The sequence below is a fragment of the Anabas testudineus genome, chromosome 24 (genome assembly GCF_900324465.2).
Source record: "Anabas testudineus chromosome 24, fAnaTes1.2, whole genome shotgun sequence".
Lineage (NCBI taxonomy): Eukaryota > Metazoa > Chordata > Actinopteri > Anabantiformes > Anabantidae > Anabas > Anabas testudineus.
This window is the reverse complement of record NC_046632.1, coordinates 3,623,493-3,646,496: the sequence shown is the minus strand read 5'-3', so window position 1 is coordinate 3,646,496 and position 23,004 is coordinate 3,623,493. Positions and strand designations below refer to the sequence as shown.

At 37.5% G+C, this 23,004-nt stretch overlaps 3 protein-coding genes across 3 annotated transcripts; 2 read left to right on the top strand and 1 right to left on the bottom strand.

Annotated features, from left to right (window-relative positions):
• Positions 1-241: 241 nt before the first annotated feature.
• mep1a.1 (meprin A, alpha (PABA peptide hydrolase), tandem duplicate 1) lies at positions 242-4,743 on the top strand. The gene is made up of 13 exons (XM_026341485.1): positions 242-533; positions 626-650; positions 744-788; positions 941-981; positions 1,599-1,674; positions 1,786-1,903; positions 2,009-2,184; positions 2,408-2,629; positions 2,766-2,912; positions 3,023-3,238; positions 3,725-4,189; positions 4,377-4,550; positions 4,662-4,743. Exons 1-13 carry the CDS (start codon positions 414-416, stop codon positions 4,709-4,711), a joined length of 1,875 nt encoding a protein of 624 aa, XP_026197270.1. The 5' UTR covers positions 242-413; the 3' UTR covers positions 4,712-4,743.
• A 3,065-nt stretch (positions 4,744-7,808) lies between these two features.
• mep1a.2 (meprin A, alpha (PABA peptide hydrolase), tandem duplicate 2) lies at positions 7,809-12,562 on the top strand. The gene is made up of 14 exons (XM_026340659.1): positions 7,809-7,897; positions 8,001-8,025; positions 8,111-8,164; positions 8,250-8,287; positions 8,367-8,442; positions 8,529-8,646; positions 8,776-8,951; positions 9,120-9,341; positions 9,555-9,701; positions 10,144-10,359; positions 10,509-10,955; positions 11,153-11,326; positions 11,549-11,753; positions 12,220-12,562. The coding sequence occupies exons 1-14, from the start codon at positions 7,835-7,837 to the stop codon at positions 12,380-12,382; spliced, it is 2,124 nt and encodes a 707-aa protein (XP_026196444.1). The 5' UTR covers positions 7,809-7,834; the 3' UTR covers positions 12,383-12,562.
• A 63-nt stretch (positions 12,563-12,625) lies between these two features.
• On the bottom strand, positions 12,626-22,180 carry LOC113149608 (adhesion G-protein coupled receptor F3-like). Its single transcript, XM_026341818.1, has 13 exons — positions 22,169-22,180; positions 21,845-21,903; positions 20,357-20,481; positions 19,403-19,633; positions 18,928-19,167; positions 18,583-18,723; positions 18,196-18,395; positions 16,031-16,210; positions 14,179-15,459; positions 13,686-13,727; positions 13,399-13,440; positions 13,247-13,318; positions 12,626-12,695 (listed from the first exon to the last, which is right to left on the bottom strand). Exons 1-12 carry the CDS (start codon positions 22,178-22,180, stop codon positions 13,259-13,261), a joined length of 2,613 nt encoding a protein of 870 aa, XP_026197603.1. The 3' UTR covers positions 12,626-12,695; positions 13,247-13,258.
• Positions 22,181-23,004: the final 824 nt, after the last annotated feature.

Here is a 23,004-nt window from a genome sequence, read left to right as displayed (position 1 = left end):
TCTTGAAATACTTGGAGGCATGATCGGAAAAACATGGAAACTGTTCTCAGAGAGAGTCATGGTTTGATCCTCTGTCCATTCAGTTGCACATGTCATGCAATTTAACATCAGGGGTAAACTTGATTTGTGTTCTGTGCAAAGCGCTGTGTGCTGCAGTGACACCTGCACTATTTTAAAGGATCCCTTGCACCTGTTATTTGTCTGCATTTAATACATCACCCATGAAGTGGAGAGCAAGTTCTGAATTAAGGGAGCTATCAAACATGCTAACAAAATCAGATAATAAACCTGATAACAGTCTCAGGCTGTATAAAAACAGCTTACACAGATAAACAAACCCACCAATCATTACCAATTCTAAGTCAAAGTCCTGCAGTTATGACTGGTATCACTTTCCTCAGGGGCCAAAGGTCATGCCTTGTCAGGGTGCACATTTAAACCAAAGCAGCAATAATTACTTTGCAACACTGAGCGCGACGATGGAGAGAGTGCTGTTATTGTTTGGACTGGCGGCTCTGGCTGCTTCCTACGTTGTAAGTATTTATTTATTAGTTATTTTTAGAGAGCGTGATGCCCACAGTAACTGTGTGCCATGACTTAACATTTTTGGTTTTGTTTTTTACAGATACCACTTTCCTCTGAAGTTCATGGTAGGTCAAATAAATAAAAAATAAATTGCCTTCAGTGAAAGAAATAAAAGTTGTTAGAGGTGTGAAAAGACTGTCGTCTGTTTTGTTTTACAGAGGTATATGAGAATGGTGAGGACGAGAATCCGATCCTAAACCTGGGTGAGCTACAGCATTTGGATTATGTTCAATGTAGTCATAGTGTATTCACTGATATAATGTGTAAAATACTAAAGAAACTCTGTTTCTTGTTACTGGGAATAGTATTGGAGATGGCAACATATTTCAAAAGCTGTTTTGTACATGTTGTGTAGGTTCAGATGCCAACCTGTTTGAAGGGGACATTTTAGTTCCAGTAAGTTGACATGTTTTACCGAGTCATAATATTTGTAGATTAATGAAAGTCTTATCATTGTTACTCATTTAGTGGCAACTTTGCTCTCTTGCTGTACATATGCATTTAACTATTTTCTGATACTACATCACAGTAGGAGGAGAAATCAGATATCTACAGCTATCAGATAAATGTAGATAAGGTAACACTTTATTGATCCACTGAAGGGGAAATTCAGGTGCCACAGCAATAAACAGTACATCAAAAATCAAATCAAAATGTTCAAAATAGAATAAATGTGGTGTATGGTACAAAAATACAGAAGAGGGGAATGATAGAAGTAATACAAATAAATAAATATAATTAGAGAGGTGAGATACAGTAGAAATAGTCAAGAAAGAAATGTAGTAGATTGATAAAGTATAAAGAATTATTTAATGGAAATACTCAAACATAGTACAAGTATTTCAAAACTGTACCACTGCTGTGCTGATGGGATAGTTAATTATTTTGCTTTTAAGTATCAACACTGGTATCTAATAGATTGTGTATCAGTATTTATAGGATCTTATTTTATTACTAGCCACAATTTAGGTTTATGGTCACAGTTCTTCCCTAACTCCTTGTTTATGCTACAGAAAGGAAGGAATGCACTGATTGACAAAAGATACAGATGGACGTTTCCAATCCCGTACATCCTGGGGGATGATTTGGGTGAGTTGTTAAAAGCACATTCAAATTTACTGTAATCTGAACACTGCATTTTTCGAATTGAAAATTCCCAAGTACATACAGTCACATAATGCTGTTCCCCTCACTCCTTAGATCTGAACGCCAAGGGTTGCGTCCATCAGGCTTTTGAAATGTATCGACTGAAGTCTTGTATTGACTTCAAACCCTACGAAGGAGAGAAGACCTATATCAAGTTTGAAAAGAGAGGGGGGTATGGCTCGAGCTTCTTTCCTTTTTGTTTGCTGGAGATAATGCTTTTATTATCCAAAAGTCTTATTATTCTATGTGTGTTTTGTTTGTTTGTTTGGTTTGCCAGGTGCTTTTCCAGTGTTGGTGACCAGCAGACTGGTCAGATTCTCTCTCTCGGGTCCGGCTGTGACCATAAAGCGGTGATTGAGCATGAGCTTCTCCATGCTCTGGGATTTTACCATGAGCAGTCCCGCACAGACAGAGACGACTATGTTGACATCTGGCTAGATCAGGTCACACCAGGTACTGTGTGTCTAGGAGCATCTTGGCCCATTATTTTCTTTCTTTCATCATTTATGTTCTGCAACAATAATATTTCATTATTATTGGGAGTAGTGATATAAAATTGGTGTCTAGTTGAACAGGCCATTTCGACCCAGCAATGATAGCCAAGCACGTGCCTAATCCTTACAGTAGGTCATTTTGTTTGGTAGCGAAAACTCAATGACCATAACGTTTTCTGCAGGGCTTGAACACAACTTCAACAAATACAATGACGACTTCATAACTGATCAAAACACGGCATACGACTATGAGTCCGTCATGCATTACAGGCCTTTCTCCTTCAACAAGAATGCATCCATCCCCACTGTCACCACCAAAATCCCTGAATTCTTCAACATCATTGGCCAGTACCTTGACTTCAGCGAAATGGACACTCTCAGGCTCAACAGGATGTACAACTGCTGTATGTATATGTTGGCTTTGAATTCTTTTAGTTTTTAAAGCTGAGAAGAGAGAATATTAAGAATGTAGGGATCAATGTGTTCAAAATGGTACAAATTCAGACTAAACCTATAAATCCTCACCTTCCTCCACTTCAGCGGGCCCCCTCACCCTGCTGGACCAGTGTGCCTTTGAGTATGCCAGCATCTGCGGGATGATCCAGTCCACCACTGATGATGCTGATTGGGTTCATACCAAGAGCACGGCTGATGCAGAGGATCACACACTCCTGGGGAAGTGCAGAGGTCAGAGATGAACATATTTCTTTCAAGTTAATTCGTCAATTAGTCTTTTTTGTCAGTTCAGACAGCATGAAGAAGCTGCTTTCTATAACAGCTTGTCTTATTTTGTCTAGATGCTGGTTTCTTCATGCACTTCAGCACAATGACTGGAAAACCACAGGAGTCTGCTCTCCTTGAATCGCGAACCCTCTACCCTAAGAGGAAGTTTCAGTGCCTGCAGTTCTTCTACAAAATGACAGGAAGCCAAGAAGACAGGCTGGTCATCTGGGCTAAAATGGACGATGGCACAGGCACCATCCGTAGAATGAAGAAAATAAACACCTTCAATGGTATTTATTAAAGGCCATGTTTATATTACATATTTCCTTCCTGGAGGTTAACTGCATATGCCTGAATACACAGCTTTGCATTAAGGAAAATATTTATTTGAATATTTGTTTCCTGTTCCCAAGCCAAAAAAGGATATTCAAATCTAGTTATCTTTGGACGTCATAGAGCACACAAACGGCTGTTAGGTTCTAATTTCACTCACACACAGTGGTGAATGGTACTGTGTCATTATGTCATAAGTGTCAGCAGGTAATTAGCTTAACTTAGCTTATGAGTCTAAATTTGGCTTTAACAGAGATAGTAGTATAACGAGATTTTCATTTTGTTCTTGGCAAGAAAAAATCCAAGATTTCAAAACTGTTCCTTTATAGTGTAAACAGCAAGAGTAAGAACCAATGTTTAGCAAACTCTCACTGCTTCACCATTTCACTACTACTACCACACGTAGTAAGATTTGTCATCTCGTCCCTGTTCTTGTTACCCAGCTGACTCGGACCACACATGGAAGATCGCCCATGTGCCAATAGAGGTCGGGGTGAAGTTCCGCTATGCTTTCCAAGCGGTGCGTGGGGACCCTTCTGCTTCTGCCGGCGGCATCTACATTGATGACATCAGCCTGACTGAGACGCGTTGCCCCAACACCGTGTGGAGGATCCAGAACTTCTCCAAGATCATGGAAACAGCTGATGTCAACACATATATTGACAGCCCTCGTTTCTACAGCCCTGAAGGCTATGGTTATGGTGTCCGCGTTATACCTTTGTCGAGTTACACTGATTTCACAGGGAACTACGTTGGACTGTACTTCCACCTGGCCAGCGGGGAGAATGATGTTGTGTTGCAGTGGCCAGCGGTGAACAGACAGGCCACTTTGGTGGTGATGGACCAAGACCCAGACATCAAGCGGAGGATGTCTTCTGCCCGCAGCCTCACTACTGATATGGTGACAAGTAAATACTCCTTTTCTGTTGTCCTCTGCATAGTGAATATTCATGTTTGAATGTATATCAGTCCATGTTTTAAGGGGATAACATTTGTTCTAAAGTGCTCAAAATTATAGACATATTCTGCTTGCATGAATGTCTTGGCCTCGAATTACTGGGTGTGATGATGGTTCTGTCTTTTTGTTTTTTCTAGCATCAGATGGAAAGTTGCTTTGGGATAATCCATCCAAGGTGGGCAAGCTTGACCCTTCCTGTAATTGCTATAGAGGTGAATCATGGGGCTGGAGGAACTTTATCAAGCACTTTGACCTCAGACGGCGTAATTACCTCAAAAATGACGACCTCATTATCTTCATTGACTTTGAGGGTTAGTGGCCTAAATTCAGTATTATTAGAAATATATTTCAAAAATGTGTATTAATTCTACTTTCTAGTGTCCTGTTCTGAAGAGTTCTCTGAATTATTTCTATATCAACAGATATAACATCACTCGTTAAAACTGAAGTTCCCATTGAGCCAAAGGAATGAGATTGTGTATTGACATCATGCTAAAAATTGAGGTAAGACATTAGTTGCTTTTTTGCTTTACAAGTGAAGATTACATCAAGTCTTAATAATCACATGAAATTTCACTTTTTTCCCCCATTTAAACAATCATATGCAGCTGAGAAAAGAAAAACACACGACAAGATGAAGAAAAGATGGAAGATAACTGCTGTGACACAGAATTCTGCACATTACAATATAATATATAATATTCAAAATGTGGAATGTATGTTTATGTTATGTTCTAATCTTATAATCATATAATAATCATGTGCATATCATTAAACATATACGGTATACATAAGAAGATTTGAAGGTTTGTCATTTTTTCATTTGAACAACAAATTGATTTCTGTTTATTTCTGACACTTTCTTAAAATGGGCACTGAGGCCACAAAATTAGAATTGATAGATATAATTAAATGGCAAATCTTGTGCATCCTTGTTTAACACGTGTGAAAAAACGTGTAGTAGGTTCAACACAGCAATACAACAGGAATCGATATATTTCAGAAGAGCTGTTAAGAGATAAGGTTTGTTTTTTTGTTGGAATCTCACAGTTCTTCTTTTTGTTTTTACAACAATACAGTCTTCACAGGTACTGTAAAACCCAGGAGTAGTTATTTTGAGCTAACAAGACACAAATTAACAGTCATGCCATTCCTGTACTTTGATAATGTAATTGGATGAGCTCCCCAGTCACTAGTATAGTCACTAAGGTCATGCACATACATGAATTTTTGTGCGACATAGAAAGTAATACATGTAAAATGGATGTTTGAGGTTTCATAAGCAATAATTACTTGGTCTTTTGAAGGCAACTGGTTTACATGGTTTTAATCAGTAAACTGAATTGTTATTCAAGTAAATACATCTGAGAAATTCTCAGTTGTAGAAAATGCTACATTCATACAAAACACAATTCCTGTTCCATTTAGTTTTTTTTAAGGCAGTCGGTATGGATACTTTTCTAAGTTAAGGTTATCTAATTTGAATTTCTAGTGTTTTTTAAAAAACTGTGTCTTTGTTAAATAAGTTGGTAATTTGTAAAGCCAGAATGTGCCCATTGCTAAAATGAATCACAATTAGAAAACAGTCTTTATTTATAAGCGGGCAAATTGTTTTATACTAGTAATGAAGAACTTCACATATTTTACATAGTCATTTCAGTTTACACATTAGACAGAACTTGTATCTTCTGCAGACCTGAAGCATCTAGTGAAGCCTGATAAAACTGGATAACAGGATAATCTCAGCTTGGACTTATGTGTTTACAGACACAGACAACATTGTTGGTACCCTTCCATTAAAGAAAGAAAAACCCACAAAAGTCACTGAAATACCTTGAAACTGACAGAAGTCATACAAATCACACAGCTTTTCAATTGTGGTTTAATAGAAGTTGAAAAAAACCTTAACAAAAATAATAGCACCCTTAACCCAATGTACAGCGTTCCCAGTGTAACCCAGTGTAAACCAGTGTACAGTCTTCTTTTCTTTGTATGCTTCATTTTTGTGACTGTGAACATAGAGCTGATGTGACTTACCAAAACATTCCAGTTTTGTTTGCACATTCTCCGAGAAGCTTTGTTGCTTGTCAATAAAATAAATTAAGATTTGCTTTCAAGAGTGCAACAGGTTTCTCTTTGGTCATCCATTTCCATTAAATCCACTATGGCTCAAACAGCGACTGACGGTGTGATCTGAAACTCATGTACCTTGACCTTCATCTCTAATCTCTTTGTTCTGGTGTCTTTGGTTAACATTAGTTTTATCTTTTGCTTCAATTCGTCATTGATTGTCCTCTTGTTGCCAAGTCCTGAGAGGTTGGCTACAGTCCCATGGACCATAAACTTCTGAATAATATGTGCAACTGTAGTCACAGGAAAATCAAGCTGCTTGGAGAAGGTCTTACAGTCTTTACCTTTATCATGTTTGTCCAGGTTATTTTTTTAATCTCCTGAGACAACTCTCTCTTTAGTTTTCTGTGGTCCATGTTGAGTGAGGTACACACCATGATACCAAACAGCACAGTGACCACTTTTTACCCTTAAACAGGCAGACTGACTGGTTACAAGTATGAAGACACCTGTGATGCTAATTACAGGACACACTTTAGCTCAGTGCTTCTCAAATAGTGGGGGGCGCGTGTGACCCCAGGAAACGTGCTTTTTGGCCGTACTCGAATAAAGTGTAATTGCACATCCAGCACAGTAGATGGCAGTGGCGCTCTCATTGTATGCAGAGAGTAAGTGCAGAGAGTAAGAAAACAAAACAAAAAACTAAAAATCCTTCAAATGTTGAGCAATAAAGATTTTATTTATGAAAAAAAAAATATCAGAAATTGTTCTCTAATTTTGATCTCATACACACAAACACACCCATACAGAAAGAAAGAAAGAAAGAAAGAGAAATAATTAATACTAACTAATACATTTTAGACTGTGTCTAAAAAGCTCGAGTTACAAACCTGGAGTTTGAAGACTGTTGGTAATTACACACACAGGGGTTTTACAAAAAGAAGCTTAAAAGTAAGCGGTGTCTAGAGAAATGTGGGATCTCTGTTGGTTCAGCTTTGAATATTGCTTTTGAAGTCTGTCCCTGAACTTTATAAAACTAGTGCTCCTTCAGTATCAACTTAATCAGCTGCATCGACATTACAGTGCAGTGGTTGTGAGATAAAGGTGTTATAGAGAACGTTATCAGGTATCAGAGGTGCTGTCAGCAATTTATTAACTGTCCCGTGTTCAGTTCACCTTCACTCCCAAATCAAGCGCTGTAGCGAACACTTCGGAGGCATCATCACATTAATAAACCTCAAAACACTGCAAGGGAGTTGAACTACAAACAGTTTCTTTAATCAGCACAAAGTAGGATGTGGTTTGGACACAAATCTCCTCCGGTCGCCTCAGTTGCACTGTTGTCATCAACTGTTCAGTGCCAAGCACCTGATCATAAGGCATCTAAACAAGCTGTGAAGACACGTGTGAGATTTTTGTTACTTATTAAACACAACAGCACTGATCAAAGTTCCTCTCCAATTGCTGTCTTTATTGGTGTGTTTGTACTGGCAGCAGAAGAACACAAGTCTACCTGGATACAGACATGGGCTCAACAGACAGTTTGCTGAAGATTACTTTGCTGATTGGCATCTTTTTGGCTGTGAAGGTAGAGTGCTGTCGAAATGCACGTGTACTTACAAAAAGAAATTCAGAGAAATGTTTCTATGTAAGGCTTAAATTAAGAAAAATTTATTTTTTGTGTGTGCCAGGTGCTGGCTGCTCCGACACTCAATGGTTGGTTTCCTTTAAATGCTCATATGCTCATAAGACAAGCTCTTTGTCTGTTACTTTTTAGCTTTAACTAAAATGTAACTTCCAGGTGATAATGCAGATGCAGGTGAACTGAGGGACGACATACCCGAAATCAACAGAGGTATACTTTTACTTTTCTGTCATATCATTTAAATGTTATGTTAAATGATATCCATACAAACTAAAATCCTTTTTTTAAATTCTAGAGTTAAAACACCTGTTTGAGGGAGACATCGCTGGTAATGTAAGTGTACAGTTTGTATAAAGTTTATGTCTATCAACAACATAAAACCTGTATATTGTGTTGTCAATGCGTCTTGCAGCCCAGCAGAAATGCAATCCTCGATGAAACGAGAAGATGGAAGTTTCCCATTCCCTTTATATTAACTGATTCATTAGGTACGCTGTGCATCATGGAATACATTTCAATTTTGATAATTAAGTGAAACATTTTCTGACTGGGACAGTCATTTCTCTTGCTGCAGAGCTAAATGCTAAAGGTGTGATCCTCCAGGCTTTTGAGGAATACCGTTTGAGATCTTGCGTGGACTTCAAACCCTACGAGGGTGAGAGCACCTACATCTCCTTCACCAAGCTCTCTGGGTGAGCTCTTGCATTGTCTCAGTAACCATCTTGGCTGTTGCGCAATTTTATGGGCCACGCTTTCAAGGCATCAAATGCTGTTTAAAGCTCATTAGCTTAAATGTTGAATTTTCTATTCTGTCACTTCAGATGCTGGTCATATGTTGGGGATGATAAAAAAGGACAGAATGTGTCCATTGGGGAGAGGTGTGACAATAAGGCCATTGTGGAGCATGAACTCCTGCATGCTCTGGGCTTTTACCACGAACAGTCTCGCGCAGACAGAGATGATTATGTTAAGATCTGGTGGGACCAGATTGAAGAAGGTGGGTCAGCAATACTTAACCTTAGTTATATTCAAGACCACAGTTATTAGTATTTATGGTGAGAAGACTATATGCCATTTTGAAAACATTTTGCGTAGTAGTAATGTTTAAGGAGTTTATATACTTAACTGTCCACTTGTCAGTGACAGTGTTACCCTCTCCTTACAGGGAAGGAGCACAATTTCAATAAGTATGAGGATGACTTCATCACTGACCTGAACACACCATATGATTACGAGTCCATCATGCACTACAGGCCCCTGTCTTTTAACAAGAATGAAAGCATCCCCACGATCACAGCCACCATACCATTTTTTAATGATGTCATAGGGCAGAGACTAGACTTCAGCGCTGTAGACATCACCAGACTCAACCGCATGTACGACTGTGGTGAGTGCCTCCTCCTGTGGTGAGGGCTGAGATGGTTGGAAGACCAGGATTGAAAACCCCTGGTATACTCATGATCTACCTCATGTCTTCAGATATTGTTTTTGGATAAAGTTCCTAATTGCGTATTTTAAATCATTACAATCAAGCCAGTGGCTAACTAATTATTCCTGACTTTAAACTTTGTAGAGTGACTTGATCACGGTTTTGTTGCAGCAAACACGCACACCCTTCTGGACCAGTGCTCATTTGAGCTAAACAACATCTGTGGAATGATCCAGAACGAGGATGACAATGCAGATTGGGTACAGATGTTGAGCAGTCCTGCTGATACCGATCACACACTGTCAGGGCGCTGCAGAGGTACTGGTCAAATTCTCTTTTCTAGATACACCAAACATTAATCTCAGTGAAAACTGAAGAAAACATCTTTTATTCAAACAATGGAGTCTATCACACCACATATTTTATACAGAGGTCTTATACATATACAGACAGACATTCTGCCCTGGCATCTAAATATAATTTATTTATAAATATATACCTAAAGTCTACCTATATACTTATTATATTTAATAAGTATATACAAGTATATATATTTTATAAGTCTTTACAACCACATTATATTAATCTATAAATAAGTTCTAACATGTTTTTTTTTGCTTCTTATGAATACAAATATTGGGATTTTGAGTAAAAGAGGATTTTATAGTACAGAAAATTAAAAATACTGTACAGTTACAGTAAATTCAGTGAAAAGGGGTCATTACCAGAATATGTACTGATCACTGCTTTTTTTTTTCAGATTCTGGCTACTTCATGAAGTTTGACACATCTTCCGGTGTGGTTGGCAGCAGTGCCTTGCTCGAGTCACGAATTCTGTACCCCAAAAGACATGAACAGTGCCTGAACTTCTTCTACAAGATGACGGGAGCAGCTGGGGACAAACTGGTGATATGGGTCAGGACTGATGATGGGACGGGGACTGTACACAATGTCAAGAAAATCCACACCATCACCGGTATTTTGTCATTCTTAAATGCCAAGATCACAACTTATGCTAAACCTTCAACTATTATTTCTTTCAGTGTTGCACTAGAACTTTTATTACATGATTTTAAGACATGAATATTACGTTGGAAGCTAAATCATCTGCATTTTGTCTCCCAGGTGATGGAGACAAAGCCTGGAAAATTGCCCACGTTACTCTCAAAGTATCAGAGAAGTTCCGTTATTTCTTCCAAGGCATCAGAGGATCATCCAATTCCTCGGGCGCCATCTTAATTGATGACATCACTCTTACTGAGACCATTTGCCCCAGTGCTGTCTGGCAAATCCACAATTTCACCAGCCTCCTTGCCACCACTCCCAATGGCACTCCACTTACAAGCGAGTGCTTCTACAATCCAGAGGGCTACTCATTTGGTATCAGTGTTTACCCAAATGGAAGAGATGATGCCTACTCCGACTATGTTGGCATGACCATGCACCTCTGCAGTGGGGAAAATGATGCAGTGATGGAGTGGCCGGCCATGAACAGGCAGGTTACCATTGTTGCCTTGGACCAGGACCCAGATGTCAAATTGAGAATGTCTTCTACAAGAAGCTTCACCACAGGTAGGCTTCAATCATAGCAATCTAAGAATTATGAGTTTTTTTAAGTTGAAAAGCTTAATGTTGATATATGGTTAGGGCCCCTTTCACGTGTAGTGGTTTGACTCAAACCAATCCATCTGTAACACCACAAATCCAGATGTGGTACAAATGCCTTCTGTTGCAGTGATAATGTTTGTCTTTACTGATTTCCACCTCAGATGCTGACGCTCGTTGGAACAGACCAACAGCCACATCAGGAGCAACGTGGGATGACAGCTGCCAGTGCCACCGCGGTACAGACTTTGGCTGGAGCACATTCATTTCTCACCAGCATCTGCGCAGACGGAGCTTCCTTAAGAACGACGACCTTATCATTACTGCTGACTTCAATGGTGAGGACAGAAAATATTATCTCTTAACATGCTCACATTGACCAACTATTTTTAAATGTATTTCTAATCATGATTTGTCAAATTTCATTTTAGATCAATTTATGCTCTAATTTCTGATACAACACACAACTTTAAATATTCACTCTCTTTTCTCCTATATTTCAAGCTTGCCATGCTATTGTAAGCTTTTAACCTTTTTTTAAAATTTACCTTTATTGTTAGATTTAACCCACCTGATCAAGACTGAGGTACCGGTGATACCAACCAACGGAAACAATGATATTACAGACGGAAAGCCAATGAACATGGTGAAACTGAGACAGGACGTTCCAAAACACAGAGAAGCACGGTCTGCCAACCCCTGTCATCCCAATCCATGTTTTAATGGAGGTGTGTGTGTGGAGGGCAAGGGGAAAGCCACCTGCAGGTGCGTGTTTGTAAAGTGTACAGTATGTTCATTACTAGATTATTATTTTTCGAAACATGGACACAATGTTTGAAAAAGTGAGGACAATTTTTTTCCACTGTCACTTTAAATCAATTTACAGTAAATTAACTTTCACGGTTAAAATTAGTGATGGGCTAAAGCTGGAGTTGACACAACAGGTTGTGTGCCCACTTTTAGAGATAGATTTTTTATTTTCTTGTTTTCGCTGTAACTATAAAACTAGAGCCATGAGTCCATGGTTTGACATTAAGTTTTTTGCACATTAGCTAATGTGGCTACTGGTTTTCCGACATCACTAGCCACTCACATTTACTGGCCACAATTATCATGTTGGGGAATTAACCTTTTTAATGGTAAAGTTCACTTATTGTTAAGAGCATTTAATCATGATTTATGAAAGAAATGTTCATAATAAAAACATATGTGTCTGTTTTCTCCTTTTCAGGTGTGCAACAAGTCAGACTATGTACTACACTGGTAAAAGATGTGACCAAATGAACTTGAACAGAGGCATTGTGGGAGCGCTGGTTGGTGGTGCAGCTGGGACTGTAGTTCTGACTCTGGCCATCTTGACTGTCATCAAGAGAGCTCAGTCAAACACATTTTAGAGAACTAACATGTCCTCTGCATTTATTTTTAAAAGAATAAATGGTGTCTTAATAGATTCATTAACTTTATTTGCATATAATGCAGGAAAGCAGGATGTGATTTAATGTGTGAAGGACTGCTACGATACAATCATCAACAATTCAAAAAACATTGCAGAGACACTAGTTCCATTTATTAAGCTTAAAAAAAACAACTACTTATCTGTAACTATCTATGATCTATAATCTAACACAAAATAAATTCCTAGATGTCTTCTCTTGTAGGCTTTAAGCAGAGCTGCATGCATGTATTGTGAGTTTCCATCTTCACAATCTGAAATGTAGAGATGATTATTTAGAAGATTATCAGACTGGGTTCAGCATGAAAACTAACACTGGGTAAATCATCAGTATAAAAACTAAATTTGCTTAAAAATCTGTAAAAAGTAAAAATATCTTAGGATTACATATGACATATGTGATCCACGAGTGACAGGGGGAAGCTAATGTTTTAGAATATTTAGAATATTTTAGAAATGTAAAACAGTTTAAATTAATTCAATCATAATTTCTAGGTCAGGTTTAGATAAATTCTACAACTATGGTGCTGTATTTTATTCTTAACTGTGTTCTAAAAGAGTTTTAAAATTACAAATCTTTGGCTGACTTGTGCATGGAAATCACAGCTGGAGCTTACGGGTATGGTATTATTTATTATTTATTTGTGTTTAGTTCTAAGTTGCATATACAGCATAAGTAGTTACTAACATGGTGAACATCATAAGCATTATGAAAACCTGCTTACTTATTTTGTATCACTGAAGTATCTTCCATGGACACACATATAAATGAGATTATTATTATTATTAACAACATATCACTGACCTTGGTCTTGATTTAAGTTAATGTAACCGAAGTCAAATTAGTTGTGGTTTTCCTTTTCAGTTTTATTTTTTCCTGAAAGTAGAAGCAAACAGAGTTATTACGCACATTTCCATGAGTTTAAAAGTCTAATTTTGAATGAAGACTACACTTACTGGTAAAATCCTCATGATGATCTTAAACAGTTTCTGTCTAACCTGTTTGTTATAAATTGGATAGTTGTTAAATAGTAAGCAACACAATTGTTGACACAATTATTGACAACATGCTTGGCCATTGGTGGAATCTTTTGATAAGCTCCCAGGAGTGAAACCCATGCCTCCCATGACATACAGTAGGTAAATATTGCAGCATCAAGGCATTGTTGGTTTGTTGCAATAGTTCAATTCTTTGTGCTTGTGACCACTAGACATCGAGCCTGCTGATAAAATGACAAACCTACCTTCTGCTCTGTAAAACAACCTGTTAGCAAAATGAAAACACCCTGAAACAGAAAAAAATTACTGTATAAAATATTGTACATCTCATTGTTTAGCATTTCTTTATATACGTGGTTAAAGTTCAATGACAGTTTTCTGTATTAAAACAAGATGTTATCAGATGTCAGTATCTGATGTTATCGAGTAATGCCAATATTGGCCATAATTGATAATGAGTAGTTGATGCGACCAAACCGGACATATCACTTTATTATTTCATGCATTTTACTTGCTTCTACCTTATTAATCCCTTTACTGTCATTAACCACATTGCCACTCTAATGTTTAACAAGTTAATTTGAGGCTCTTATGTCTTGTCTTGTGCCACTGTTATCAGATTGATTATTTGCATTGGGAGATTATATATTATATAGATAGGTACTATGATACTACTATAGGATTGGTGCTGCCCTAATGTCAACATTATGTTTGGTGTAAAGGTTGCTGTCAAATTACCTGAAAGGAATTGAGGATGATGAAACAGAACTCAACCCCATCATGCATGGGATGGTCTGGGCTCAACATGAGTTCAAAGAAGCCAATAATCCATGTTACTCCAAAGACAGGTGTTAGAACGACAACAACTTTTAGGATGCTTTTGGCTGTGTCTTTGTTTTCTGTATTGCTGATATGTAGGACAGAGGACTTCACCAGTTTAACAATAACAACTAATATACAAATGATATTTGTGAAAATAACTGTTCCCACAGGGAGAAGAAAAGCGTGCATAGAGCCCACCATGAGTCTTTCAAAAACTAGCCAGCACGTTTCCTTATCATAGTAGGGGCTATTGGTGTAGTAGGCGTATAAATAGCTGGATCCCACTATGAGCACCGGGCAAACATAGCCCACAAAGCTGGAGAAGACAATGAAAACTCTTTTCCTCAGTGGGCTGAAGACAAAGATGAGCTGGTGGACGAGCATGACGCTCAGACACAGCATCCAGCAAAACATGGCCAAATAAAACAGGTGTTTACATACGGTCAACACTAGGCACCAGGTCTCAGAGAGAATATCAGGAGATGTAGAAGCCAAAAAACTGACGTCAGCAAGCAAGAGGAACACGGCGATGTTCACCATCGCTGTGTGACGGAAATGTGAAAGATTGGTCTTGACCACAGCCGACCACACTAGAGATTCAATGATGAGGAGGATGAGCAAGCAACAGACGGATACACCCAGACCCACATTGGTGATTATATCCATGGTTACGGCAAATTTAGATTTTCCTTTCTTGGATAAAAGTGATCCCAATGAATTCCCTACGCTGCACCCACACAATGTGTGGTTTTTATAAATCAACACACTGCATCCTTCAACTGAACTGTTCCACTCTTTAGTGTTTTTCAGCTGGTCATTGGGGAAATTCAGTCCTATTCTTACTGATGGATCATTGTTGTCCTCCAGTGTGGCTGATAATAAGAGGCTGGTAGATGTCATGTTGCTGTAGATGTTTCTTAATCTATCCGTTAGATTTTTCACAGCAACAGTTTTCAGTGTCCCGTTGGTCTTGTTCATATTTACACCAACATCAAACACAAACAAATTACATTCACTACTGGAACAGAATTTGAGTTGTAAGTTTGTACTGATGACTCCTTGACTTTTGTTGAACTTAATATTTCTCACCAGAGCCTCCAGAGATTGAAGGTAATCTAATGACATGCTATGAAGAGTAGATGTGTTGACGGCATTCCAGGTCTTGCTCAACAAATTACTTGCTGCATTGATAAAATTCTAAAAGAAAAGAAAATATCAGAAAATCAATGTCAAGATACAATTTTTCTCACATGTTGAACTTTATGTTAGCCCAAAACACAAGAGTTTTAGAGAGCTTTATGAGTACTTTAAAAATCCAATTTAAATCACAACTTATTAAGGTTAAAGGCAAAAAACAAACAAACAAACAAAACAAAACAAACAAACAAACAAAAAAACAACAAAAAATCAAAACAGACCTATCTTTTTAGCAGACAGAAACTAGTTAAGCTAGTTAACTAGTTAAGCTAGTTAACTACTTCACTAGTTAACTAGCAGAAGGTGCACACCTCAATGGTATCATACATTGTCATTTATAAGAGATAATCATAAGAAATAAGGTTTAAAGAGTCCTGACAACTGATTGAATTGAAATGTGAGGACTGAGCGATTTCTAAAGTGACAGCAATTTCACATGGAGTTGACGTGATAATAAGAAATCATCTGTTAAAGCCTTTGGAAACAACCAGGAACCCAAGTTTGATTTTGTGCTGAGAAGTCGAAACTCTATCTAGTACTATTAAGGTATTGGTAATCAGTGGTGGCTTACAGGCAAGACTTCCTCCTGCAAGGAAATATTATTTGATGCATTGGCCATTATGGTAAAAATGTTAATGGATGCAGTAATGTCGGCAATATTGTCACTGGAAGCAGATGCAGAGTTGTTCATAAGTTCTTGAAATATGTTCATGGCTCCCTCCTGTGTTGCCCCGAGTCCCTGCAGGAAGTTCTGGAAACAGAAAACACAGTTTCTCCATAAAAGCACAAATGCTTTTGTTACATGGTTATAATTTTAGAGTTCACTCAACCTTCTTCCATATTGTTTGAATTGAATTGATTGTGAAACCGTATTTACCATATAACGGCCTCAAAATAGCACACACAATATAATTTTAAGTTAATTGATGCTGCACACTAACTGAAGTAAACAGAACTGATGGTTTCTGATGGTTTCTACATGTCCGAAATGTCAGTTTGCTTAATATGGAGTAATACATGTTATAACTTTGAGAACTATGAATCAACTGAAAATAATAATTTCACAGTGGTCCAGTTATTTAAGTCATAAGAGACGCGTACCAAGATGAAAAAATTATCCCAAGTGTGGTTCAGGGAGCATCATGATTTACTTGGACTGCCTGTCATTGTGGTAGGGAGAATGATTTCTTAGTTTTATCAAGGTATACAACAGGATAATGCAAGAGAGGCTGTCCATAAGCTGAAGCTTAGAAAAATCTGGGTGATGCAGCATGACAATAACCTTTAACATCAAAGTAAATCTTTTACAGAATGACCTCAGGCACACAAAATCCACCGTTTGGAGTGCCTTGGTTAAAACCCACACCTAACCCCAATAGATATTCTGTGGAATGTCATGAAAAAAAATGTTTACATCTCTCAGACATTCTGAGAATATGGCTGAGCTGATGTTAATCTGTAATGGAGATGGTCCAAAGTTCCTCCTGGACATTATTCAGATGCATTCCACAGCACAGGAAGTGCTTGCTTGACATAACTGCTGCCAAAAAGGGTTCAACCAGTTACTGAAAATGTGTTACACCTACTTTGTCACGTCATCACTCTGTATGCTTACTGAGTGTGTTCAATGACAATATGAAATGCCCAATCTTGATTGTGTTTCATCAGCTTAAAAATATTGCGTCTTTGGTGAAGATATCATCACATATCATGACCAATTTATGCAGAAAACAGGAATTTGAAAACAGTTCATTTACTCTTTCTTGTAAATGCAAGTGTAAGTATAAAAGTCCTTGTAAGGAGGAGGCTGGGGTGGGTGGATGGTTGAAACATGGTGTTTTCCTAACCCCAACCTTCTTAATTTGTACATAACCTATCCATAAGCATTTACTGTATTTTGGTGTCAAACCCACTTGACATTGCAGTGTGCGTAGTATCACAGGTTATTGACAAACAGAGGTTGTGAGTAAGTGGTGCTGGCAAACATTTAGCCAAATCTATGGTGGCAACATTAGACAATCATTTGTCTGTAGATAATGATTCACAATGACATATAATTGAACTGCATTCACAACTGACTTTTTTTTATTCCAGACTTCTTCCAGACACTTCTAGTTACTACAGCCAAGACAATTTTCCAAGACAACAAAGTGGTGCAAAAATGTTTTTTTTTTTTTTTTTTGGCATTTGAGCTGTATTTGATGCATGTATAAAACATTTATATATACTTTTAGCCCAGGTTCTTCTGTTTAATTTAATGTGCAGCAAAATGATATTCTTTTGTGGTTAGTGCATTGTTTCACACTGTGTTTGTAAAATGCTTCTCCAGGTCCCCCACCTGGGGGACCCTCAGACGTAAATGGTGTTTTTTGTTATACTGAATTTTGCTAACAAACAGTAACGTGAGCTTTTCAATAAACATTTGCAAGCTAGAAGTCTCATATGGAAGCTAATAAAGACATCAGATTTTCAACTATTTCAGAATAAAACCATTAGTTTTCAACATCTTGTCAGCTAAGTTCATCTCGGTATACCAAAAGGTTACTTGCTAAAGGGACAGAAGTATATTGTGTTTGTACTACCTGAACAAGGAATTGTTAGATTATTATTATTATTGTTTTTCTTTTTTTTTTTTACAAGTTCGATGCTTATTATTTGCATGGAAATCATTAATACAAAGGTCAACTAGAAACTTATAATGTCACGGAGTGCTGTCAGCTGTAAGTCCATACTCACATTTGCTTTATTTAAAAGTGTGTCCAACTGTTGGTTGATGCAGTTGTAGTAGACCGGCTGCCAGTCAGGGCCAATACAAGTACGTGAATTATAGCCAACTCTGTGATCTGCACACGTCCGATTTATCACAGTGGCTCCAGCTGGGGTTTTTGGCCAGAGGTCTCCATCGGTCACATCCGCACTGCAAAATATGCTACCCACTTACAGAAAAATGTAGGCAATCATTAGTTCATGTTAGCGTAGACAGACCAAAATTATGTAATTCCAAACAAAGACATTAAGTGTTCTGACTATAGAGGATATAATATTATACTACTGACTAAACTAAATTAAAGCAGGTACAATCTAAAAAAAACAACAAAACAAAACAAAAAAAACCTTAAAGACCATAAATCACTGGGATGTCCACTCTTGTGCTTCTTTCTTGGCCTTTGGTGTTTTCAAAAGTTACATCAACATATTGTGCATCAGAGGTTTTCTTGCAACTGATGGGAGCAGTGAATGTATAGACCAGGGAATCATTATAAGCTGTAATGAAAGGAGGGTATTAGTTTCAGTGGTTATGGTTAATGGTTCTGAATGGTATTACAATTATCTTGAAAGAATGTAGTTAAATTTCATTTGTGTTGGCTGCTGGCATCAGTTAAAGAAACATGCTGCTGTGCTGTAGAAAACAGGAATAAAGTCAAGAGATACATTTTAGAGATACTGTAGTATCTCTAAACAACTTACATGTGTTATTTAGAGGATTTTCCACTTTACCACTGTAGCTCCACCAAACCTCATAGCTCTCTGTAGTTTGTGGGATGGTGATAGAGATGTTAATGTTAACACTGTCAGTCTGCTGTTGTGAACAGTCGGCTTTGAAAGGACTAGTCACTATGCTGATCACATCAGGGAGGAGTGCCACATTCAGTTGTGTCCTGGCTGTGTGTCTCACTGAACCCTTGGTGAATCTACACTCATAGATACCTAAAAATAGATTTGAAGTTAAACTGCATATAGCTAAACTGGAATTTACTGTGCTTGACACTGTGACACTGGTGATTGACAGGGAAAGGAAGATGTAATTAAAAAACTCCAGATCAACAAATAATCACTCGAATTATAATATATCTGCTTGCAAGATGTTAATGAACTGAACAGAGGTTTGCCAGTGTTTTTTAATTTATGGAAAAAAACATGAATGTGAAACTTCTGTACTTGCCTGCCCAGGCACCTGTGACATTATTGAGTGTAAGTGCAGTACAAGAGTTGGATTCTGGTGTGGTACAGTTTTTGTCCAGTTGGACCACAGTACCATTGTTGAGTTCAAAGTTCTGACCATTGTGGGTCATGGTCCAGCCAGCACTGTCTGTCGCCTCCTCAAAAGTACATTTTAACACTGGGCTGCACTCATAGCACACTGTAGTGTTTGGGGACAGTATGGTGACCATTCCTGTGTGAAGACAACAATATCAGAAACAAGCAATATAGTAATAGTATACGTAGGTACCATGACTTTTGCTACTAAGGTAAATCTATGGCACTGATAGCAACTGAGGAGGGCCTTATGTTCAATTCTATATAGACTTACAGGAGACTGTAATAAATGTGGTTATACAGTGACTGCACATAAAATCAACACCAGATGCAGTGTAACTAGATTTTAGCAATTTCATAAAAATAGGAATCCATTTCTTGATCTTGATTTCTTCTGTTGGATAAGATGTTCTCTGACATGTACTCAGCTTCTAGTGGGAATTGGGAAAGTCTATTTGAATTGGAAAGGCTCAAAAAGTCACTGTGACGTCACTTTTTTCAATGCTGTGTCTCAGAAAAGAATTTTATTACATCTATCACAAACACGCGTTGGACCGAAATGGCTGGCGTAGGGATTTAACCACAATATAGTAATTCTAGTTACTTAAAAAAAGTAGGCAATGTCAATTTATCATGTCAGCCTATCAGTCTAATCTGATGAACCAATCTCTCACAACCAGTTGTAGTTGAAAGAAGATTGTGTTGAGTTTTCAGTAGAACCACATCATGTTGAAAATAGAAAGAGAACAGGAAAAAGTTATGTATGAATGTCAAAATAAAGGCTTAAACTGTAGAGAGCATGCAGTTCATAGCTAACAACTACATTTCTGATTTATATCATCATGATCTTTTTACTGACCTAAGGTGTTGACCGAAATTACAGCTGGGAAACTGGTTTCCAGGATATTCACTATTCCTTGAAGTCTAGAAGTTGCAAATTTCACACTGACTGCTGCCTCAAAGTCAGCAGTCCTTTTGTTCCGCCTTAAAGGTTTGGAGATAATTGTTTATAAACATGGGAAATATTTATTTGGATTCTTACATGGAAAATGTATGTATTTATTTTCATGACAACTTAAATTGTGACTTTTGTTTCCCCTTTTCCATTTGGTCTCTATAGATACATGAATTGGAGTCATATAAAAATTTCAAGCTAGAATGATTTTTAGCTTATGTGAATTGCTATTTAATTTACTTCGGCAGTGAGGCAAAAAAATATACTGCACATATATTGTATGTCTAAACTTCAATTTAATAATTTATCTTAATGAAGAAAAACCCACTCACTTAAATAACTTGAACGTGATTAAGTAATAATAAAAACAAATATGTAATCATACATTGCTTTTTGAGTTCACAGATAAATGTTTTAGAACAAACTAAAGAGAAAAAATTAATGTTGACAAAGCACAGAACTTCTGGGAAACTGTCCTTTCGACAGGTGAGACAAAACTAGAACATTTTGTCAAGTCACATCACTTCTATGTTCACAGAACCAAAAAATAAGCATACAAAGAAAAGAACGTTAATTCACTGTAAAACATGGACGGGGCTTGGTTATGTTCTGGGGCTGCTTTGATGCATCTGGCACAGGGTCTTTTGAATCTGTGCAGTATACAATGAAACCTCAAGACTATTCAAGTATTCTGGAGCAAAATGTGTTCCCCGGTGTCAGAAAGCTTGATCTCAGGCACAAGTCATGGTCCTCCAAAAGGACAATGACTCAAAACACAGCTAAAACAACCAAAAATGACTAAGAGCAAAACATTGGACTATTCTGAAGAGGCCCTCTATGAGTCCTGATCTAAATCATATTGAACATCTGCTCTGTGGGAAGTGCAGAAATATACAGTTTGGAGAAGACCTTGAAGGGACCTGAGACAGCTGGTGCAGTTTGCGTGCAGGCCAAAATACCTAGAAATTGCTTGATTGCAGTGATTCCCTCAAAAACTTCTTCAACAAAATAGGGTTGTTGCCCGGGCCTGTCTTAATTGTTCGTTTTTTAAATGCTTTTGTTGAATCACATCTGAAAAGCATTGTATGATTTTCATGAGTATTTTTTTTAGATGTATTATTGCTTTTGTCAGTTTCAAGTTATTTCAATGACATTTGTGTTTCTTTATTCAGGTACCAACACTTATATTTGTATCTATTTTACAATTCTGATGTACAATCACATCATTTCTGAAACACTCACTATCAGAGTGTTTGACTCCATGTAAATAAATATTGTCCTTCTTTCTATAATTAGACCAGGTTAGTCACCTGGTCTAACCTGTCAACTCCTAATGTCTTGTTTTATAGAATTTGATTACAATGCAAAAATAATAACAAAAACAAACAATACCTTTGACCAGTTATGTTCAGGTACAGAAAGCCCTTCAGTCCTTGTAAGGCATTTTGAAGCTTAAAAAAAAAAGCGCATTTGAGTATTTGAGCACTGCCAAACAACTTGTAGGAATGTGTTAGTCTTTAAGTAGAATGAGAGTAAGACGTACGTGGGTAGTTTTATTTTTATCCCAGGTGCCTGAAGTCAGTATAACTGATCCACTGATTAGAACTGTGTGATTGCAAACATTTGCATTAGTTGCTGTTCTGACATAAATAACATTTGTTTACAATTGTTAATATGAGAACAAGTTTCAAAATTTCTTTTCAAGCAAGCCCTTACTTTGACCCCCATCATAGTTTAAAATAACAACTGGAAGAACGAAGTGCTCCATGTGGTACAGTACCTGCTCCTAGTTCATTTTCCAAGAGGGTCACTGAGTTGTTAGCTTCGTGGGTAGTGTTCACCTGCAAGTTAGCTGTTGTATTCAGAACTGGCAGAGTTGTCTGAGGATTTTGTGTGACATAACTTGCTACCATCAGCCCAGCAATGCAGACATCTACAACAACAAGATGTATATATGTGTTATTCTTTTACACATATAGCAGGTTTTTTGAACTGAAATCAATAAATTGATGTAAGATGAGCTGTTGAGAGAAGAGAGTAGATACATTTCTGAGGTATTTCAATACTTTATATATAACAGTGCAGCCAAGAGACTTACAGTACCTGCTGCAAGGTTCTGCAACATAGAGAACATGGAAAACCAAATTATATGGAAGTAATTTAATTTTATGTTAAATTTAAATGCATACGTTTTATCTATGTAAATAAAATAAAAATAAACATGGTTGGAATTTAGAAGACCAGGAAAAACATCTTTACCTGACAGCAGATGTACACAACTCTGATCAGAAATATGAAAACCCTGCAACACATGGTATCTCTGCGGGGAGCATGTAAAAGAGACTATTCTTAGTATCAAGAATCTTTGTGAGAATATCTTAGATTCTGTGGATGATTAAGTCAAGATGACTGATATGATTTTAAGATTATTTTAGTCAACCCAGCAGCAAAGGATGAAAGCTCACGATGACAAAGGCATTAGAATTTACAGCTCTTGGTTTTGGAAAATGTCATCTTACAACATGCAGTAATTTATTCTTTCTTCAACTTGA

What these genes read in the sequence shown, in the direction of transcription:
- mep1a.1 (XM_026341485.1), top strand. Translation starts at nt 414, where the DNA reads ATGCCTTGTCAGGGTGCACATTTAAACCAAAGCAGCAATAATTACTTT. An exon ending in GAAAATAAACACCTTCAATG is followed by an intron (nt 3,239 to 3,724) that starts GTATTTATTAAA and finishes CTTGTTACCCAG; the next exon opens with CTGACTCGGACCACACATGG. An exon ending in CACTACTGATATGGTGACAA is followed by an intron (nt 4,190 to 4,376) that starts GTAAATACTCCT and finishes TGTTTTTTCTAG; the next exon opens with CATCAGATGGAAAGTTGCTT.
- mep1a.2 (XM_026340659.1), top strand. Translation starts at nt 7,835, where the DNA reads ATGGGCTCAACAGACAGTTTGCTGAAGATTACTTTGCTGATTGGCATC. An exon ending in CATACCCGAAATCAACAGAG is followed by an intron (nt 8,165 to 8,249) that starts GTATACTTTTAC and finishes TTTAAATTCTAG; the next exon opens with AGTTAAAACACCTGTTTGAG. An exon ending in AGGGAGACATCGCTGGTAAT is followed by an intron (nt 8,288 to 8,366) that starts GTAAGTGTACAG and finishes TGCGTCTTGCAG; the next exon opens with CCCAGCAGAAATGCAATCCT.
- LOC113149608 (XM_026341818.1), bottom strand. An exon ending in AATTTCGGTCAACACCTTAG is followed by an intron (nt 19,634 to 20,356) that starts GTCAGTAAAAAG and finishes GTCTTCACACAG; the next exon opens with GAATGGTCACCATACTGTCC. An exon ending in TGCAGGAGGAAGTCTTGCCT is followed by an intron (nt 15,460 to 16,030) that starts GTAAGCCACCAC and finishes CTTTTCTTTTAG; the next exon opens with AATTTTATCAATGCAGCAAG.